Source organism: Fonsecaea pedrosoi, assembly GCF_000835455.1.
Source record: "Fonsecaea pedrosoi CBS 271.37 unplaced genomic scaffold supercont1.6, whole genome shotgun sequence".
NCBI classification, from domain to species: Eukaryota; Fungi; Ascomycota; class Eurotiomycetes; order Chaetothyriales; family Herpotrichiellaceae; genus Fonsecaea; species Fonsecaea pedrosoi.
This window is the reverse complement of record NW_013550610.1, coordinates 1407091-1412788: the sequence shown is the minus strand read 5'-3', so window position 1 is coordinate 1412788 and position 5698 is coordinate 1407091. Positions and strand designations below refer to the sequence as shown.

Genomic DNA, 5698 nt, shown 5'->3' with positions numbered 1-5698 from the left:
GGGAGGCAAGGCAGGACCTTTGCCAGGATTATTGCTACGGGTTGGACACGATCATCACATTGACCTGCATACATAAATGCCCTCGGACAGGGACCAACCGCATAGATAGTCAATCAATTCAAACGAGTGTCCATCAATCAATTCCTTCTCTGCTCGTTCATGCTCATTGTAACGTCACTCCCTCCAACAATTCCCCGTGGTCCGTACGCACATTCCGACTCTCGACAATGTCATTCTTCCTGATAGTTTTTTCGCCACTACACCCCTGCCCCCTGCCCCCTGCCCCCGTGTCCTTATTCTCTTGTTGCACCTTCTTGTCCAACTAACCTAACGGTACCTTGTCCGGTTGGTCGCCTCGATCCCGTCCACCTGCGGGCTGTCGTGCTGGCAGCTGGGGCAGGGGTTGTGGCCGCACAAGGTGCACTGCCAGACGACGGTGTGGACGCGGGTGCACTTCTCGCAGAACCAGATCGGGCCGCGGCCGTCGACGGCGCTGATCTTGCTGTATTCGTGGAGGGGACAGGTCGTGTACGTGAACCGATAGCTGATGGTCTGGAATCATTACAACACTGACTCAGTATTGAATAGGCAGGCTGCCGGGAGGGGGGGAATCATCAAACACTTACAGCGCCCGCATTGGAGCCGCCTGCATTGGAACTGCCTGTATTGGAGCCACCTGTATTGGAGCCGCCAGTTTTGGAACCGCCCGCATTGGAGCCGTTGCTTTTGACAGGCATGATGATGAGCTTCTTTTCCTTTCTCTGCAAAGGGCTGCAAAGACGGGGGTCTCCGTCGACCGATCAAGTGAGTGGTGAGTGGTGAGCGTGTCGATGTCGATGTTGCTGTTCCGCAGACGACCGCGATAGCCAAAGCCAAAAGGTGGTCTTCTTTGCTGCCCGTGTCGTCACTTTGGGAGAGAGAAGGGACGTTTCAATATAAGGCAGACCTGGAGGAAGAAGAAAGATCAATGAGAACTCTTGCCAGGGGATCATTCATTGCCAGGCAACCATCCAACACAAGTCCACATTCCGGCCGGTGCGGTGGGTGATGGCTGCCTAATGTTTGTGTGACCGGGTTTGACAGGTAATTTGTTGGCAGAAGCCACCATTTCTCGTATTTCGACGGGCGGCTGACCGGCTTGTTGGCTGGTTGTTTTGGGAATCAACCACTTACAGCAACACCAACAACGCCACAAACAGGTTTTCAATTCGCAATCACCGCTCAGATTACTTACTCCCTTGATTTCCGTGTAACCCACCCTGCCAACGCAACGACGGAGGCAAGGGCTGGGTGGGTGGGTGTGAGAGCAATCACAACGCCTCTCGTCTTCCGAAATTGCATACACCCTTGGGTGCTTGGGTACTCTGATGAGGCTGAGACTGAGGCTTGAGGCTTGAAGCTAAGGCTGGAGACTGAGGCCTGCCTGCCTGCCTGCCTGCCTGCCTGCCTGCGGCTAGGCTAGGTCAATGCAGAAGCAGAGACAGAAGTAGAGGTAGAGGAAGAATCAGAGACAGAGGCATACGGCCCTTTCCATTCCCTTCTGTCCTTGTGGTATACATCTGCTATACGACCGATCGCTCCGACCGCCGATCAGTGCCGACGCCGTCCGTCTGATGGTGGTGGTTCAGACGTTCAGAATTCGGCTCAGACCCATGACATTCTTCCTGACCAACTCTTCTGAAACAGGACCGTCGACATCCATGCCCTCGTCCTCAGGCTCCTCGTCTCCGGGCTCCTCGTCCATGAAGCCCAGCCAGAGCTTCGAGACCTCCGCGTATGCACGGTCCTCGTGGTCGGTCGGGCTTCCCGGCAGAGATGTGGCGAGGTATTCTCCGACATCACCAGTGAGGAGACCATGGAGGGTCCCGAGCATGCGATCCCGCCGCTCACGCTCTCTCTTCTCCGTCAGGTAGAGATTGTCGAGCTCCGTGAGCTTTTTGTTAAGATCGGCAAGTCTCTGATTCAATGTTAAAGTCCCATTGCCCGAGTACACCCCACGCGTCTTCAGCCGTGAATGCCGGTCCACGGTTTCACCGTACTTCTGCACGCAGTTGGCCATGAGTGTCTCTGATATCATATCCTCGGGCCATTGTGCTTTCGCCTCGATGATGTCGTCCCGAGCGCGGAACCACTCTTCTATCAACTCCTTTCCGACACCCTTCATGTAGAGCCGGCCCCGGGGGCCGAAATATCTCGGAAGTAACTCATGGCGCTTGTGCGTCGAATAAGGATGTCGCAGAATAAAAGCATTCAGTTCTTGTTTGGTGACTGTCCGAGCGTAGTTTGGATGGTCAGGCGGTAGGGCTGGATAGTTGTTGACTTTAGGGCACGCGGTATCAATGTCTGTCCAAGCGGTTCTGCCGCTCTTAAGGATGACTCCAAATTTCGGCGCCTGCTGATCCGCCTGCTCGGGTCCCCCCCAGATCTCCGAAGTCCCCCAATCTCTAGCCTCATCATATGGCTCCCTCGCAGATGTCCCCGACGCATCCCCATTCCATCTTGGTAGCTTGAAAGAGGTGTCTCCATCTTCGGTTCCCTCCCTCCTTCTCTTGGCTGCTTGTATGCCCACGCCAGGCTGCGCTTCGTGTTGGCCCATGTTCCACATTTCTCTTTCGGGCCTATACATGCTTGTCTGTTGTCCTTCGGGGTCGACGTTCGTAGAGAGGATCGACGTCTCGCTTCTTGATGGTCTGTGTAGGCTGTTAGGTATGTGATGGGGTGAGGCTTCCCAAGGGTAGCTGGTCGCCGGTGGACGGTTTTCGTCCGTGTTTGGTACTCTGGCCGACGACTCCGCTCTCGTCTTGACTGGGCTTTGCGGTTCCATTTCGTCCAGGACTCGGTCTTGAGGCCGGCTGCAGGGAGAAATCACGAATATTTGCCGTCGTTGATAGATTTCTCAGAGGTCTCCTATCGGGACGAGGCTGAGACGAGGAGGAAGCGAAAAGTAGGACTTCTGACGAGGCGTTTCGAGGCAAATCAACCCCAACGCTGAAGCTGAGGTGAGGCAGCTCTCCGAATGACCGAGGAGGATTTTTGCTGTCGTCAGATGGAGGAAGTGGTGGTGGGAGTGGTAGAGTTGTGGCATACGGCTGTGCCAGCCTTATATTTTCCGGAGAGTGCGGGTGTAACCATCTTGGCACCAGGCGTCTGGTTGGCGGTCAGGGGCTTGACCTAGGACTCTGGACCCTGGGACTCTGGGACTTTGGTAGAGAGTTATTGACCAATCATGATGTGACACGCGCGGCGAGCATCAAGGATACCCCTGTGGTGGGTGTCGGTGTCGACAACGGAGGTGAATATGAGGGTTGTGCATAGCGAGAATGTCTCCAGCTGGATGGGAACTCTCAGGAACTGACGGGGGTCTTGTATTCACGACTCGAGCGACATTGCAGAGAATTGCGGAGCGTTCCGGAGCGTTGTGGAGTGTCTCCATCGTGTAGTTGATGAGCAAGATGGGGTCAATGCCGGTGTTGGTTGGTGACGTCTTGGGAATTATGAGCGGGATGAACCTTTAGATTGACCGCAAGCGCATGAGTCCATCAGGTGGTGGTTGATGCACCAGGGGGAGTTGGACAGGAAAGGGCAGTGGCCGGGGCGACAGCATCCGATTATGCCATTGACAGATTCAATGATTGATTTGATCGAAAAAGGTATCTGATCAGTCCATTTACTTGAATGGATTGAAAGAATCCCCGTGGCAAAGCAATGGCTGCTGCTGTTCTGTTGGTTTTGCTGGTTCTGCTGGTTCTGCAGGTTCTGCAGGCCATCGTCCGTCCCGCGTTTTTGCCACTCGGCCCAAATTTGCCACCGCAGGGACACGTTTCGCAACCAAATGCCATTACACAGCGAATTTCCATGTAATTATAGTCAAAAGTAGCCCTTCTTGATATACAGATTCACCGACAGGCATTATAACCAAGTTACGTATTATTTGAGTGTTTGGTGGCGCGAAATCCGTGAATTATCGCCACCCACGTAGGCCGCCCGAGCATTCTCGCAGCGACAGCGACGTGGGTGACGCTCTGTTTGATGCCCATTGACACCCTGTTACTACCCAAAGGGTGCCTAACACCCAGGGATACGTCCAGTAAACCACCAGGCCAGTGGGCGCCAATTGCGGCGCAGCGTGTGTCGCCGCAAATAAGTGCGGTCTTTTAGCGTGATAGTAACTTTCAGGGGGGGCCTTTTGAGTTTGTTGCGCGTTGCACCCATCACCGCCCATGACACTGGCAATAATGATGAGCAGCATTGAGATTGAGGAATAGATTATTTTACGTGAGGATAGTGGTCTTTCAGTCTCTTCAGGAGTGCAGCCGGCACTTGGGGGGTCTGCGGAGGCATGTTTCTCCAGGGGTCACTCGGGCATCGCGGCACGGGAGATGCATTGTTTACGCATCACCTTGACTTTGACCTTCAGTTCTTGAACCGGAGAGACAATCAGACATGGTGATACGCCCTTTTATCCTCCTGTTTACTTTGTCCGCTGTGATGGACTGCCTGCCTGGTGGTGCGGGGTAGTCTACTGATCGATAGTTCTCCCTTTGCAAGATCAAGTCCTGATGCAGCTCATTCACAACACCATCACACTACGTACTGACGAGTAATGGGCTGTAAGCGATCAGAGAGTAGGTCCTAGCCATCAAACTATCATGTATTATATGTTGGAAATCAATCCCTCAGCCAAAGGGGTGTGGGTACGGTATGAGAGACACCCAATCAGGGATTGATTGCCGGCCGAGGACGAAGTGAGAGAGAGAATCCTCGTGGGAATCAGGATTGGACAGTTGAATTGAGGGAGTACGGGCCAGATTCAAAGAGAGTCGAGTCTACTTGATCTGATCTTGAGAGAAAGAATGTCAAAGACCTGGAGGATCGAGGACTGGATGGGTAGATGGTTCTCTGCTGATATTCAGAATCAACTTGGACCTTGTCATTATCTCAAGTCAAGGTCCCCATTGTCCCTCTTCTATGATACTGCCTGCTCTCCCTCTTCTCTCTCATACTCCGCTCTCCTACCCGCATCTCAACAAGGGGATATGCCATCTCGCATTGCAGCCTCGTCCCACATATCTGTCTGCACGAAACTACCCACGCTGCACCATATCTCACCTCTCCAGCTATCAATCTCCTACCGACTAACACAGTCCTCGGTACTTTCAAGTCATGGATCCTGTGTTTATCCTACACGTTGTCGTGTTCTCGCCTTGGACCGCAGATACGGTGACTAATCAGATCTGACCAGTCAACCAACCACCAAATCGACAAGCACGCAAACAACACATCCTCTGATGTATTTGAGGGGCAGGAATAATCGCTGCAGTACTGCAGACTGCATTGCAGAGGATTGCAGTGGGTGTTGGCGGGTGTGGGTGGGTGGTCATGTCGAGGTGCAGTGCTTTCGGGCGCTTCCGGGCATCATTCTGGGCGCTTGGGGGCACCACCACGCCCAAAAGTGATCGGTACCAGCATCTGGCCAATCAAATGGTGGGATTTGCGGAGTTTGACGTGACTGCCAAGAAGAGACGCGCGCTAACGAAACCACTTCACGTTTTCACGTGTCCTCGGAAAACTTGCCGCCAAGTCTCAGCACTTTCGCGTTTCTCACGTGCAGCTCACCAAATGGCCAAGACTCGCTAAACCAAAGCCAGTCTAGCCGCGCTGCGGCAGCCGCGTGTCCCCGAAATATCAAACTGCGCAA

General features: G+C 53.7%; 2 protein-coding genes across 2 annotated transcripts; both read right to left on the bottom strand.

The window, feature by feature from the left end:
• Positions 1-327: 327 nt before the first annotated feature.
• Z517_09373 (uncharacterized protein) lies at positions 328-737 on the bottom strand (the record flags this gene model as incomplete). The annotated part of the gene is made up of 2 exons (XM_013425283.1): positions 328-552; positions 627-737. 2 exons carry the CDS (start codon positions 735-737, stop codon positions 328-330), a joined length of 336 nt encoding a protein of 111 aa, XP_013280737.1.
• An 887-nt stretch (positions 738-1624) lies between these two features.
• Positions 1625-2824, bottom strand: Z517_09372 (uncharacterized protein; the record flags this gene model as incomplete). The annotated part of the gene is made up of 1 exon (XM_013425282.1): positions 1625-2824. The coding sequence occupies one exon, from the start codon at positions 2822-2824 to the stop codon at positions 1625-1627; it is 1200 nt and encodes a 399-aa protein (XP_013280736.1).
• Between the last annotated feature and the right edge of the window lie 2874 nt (positions 2825-5698).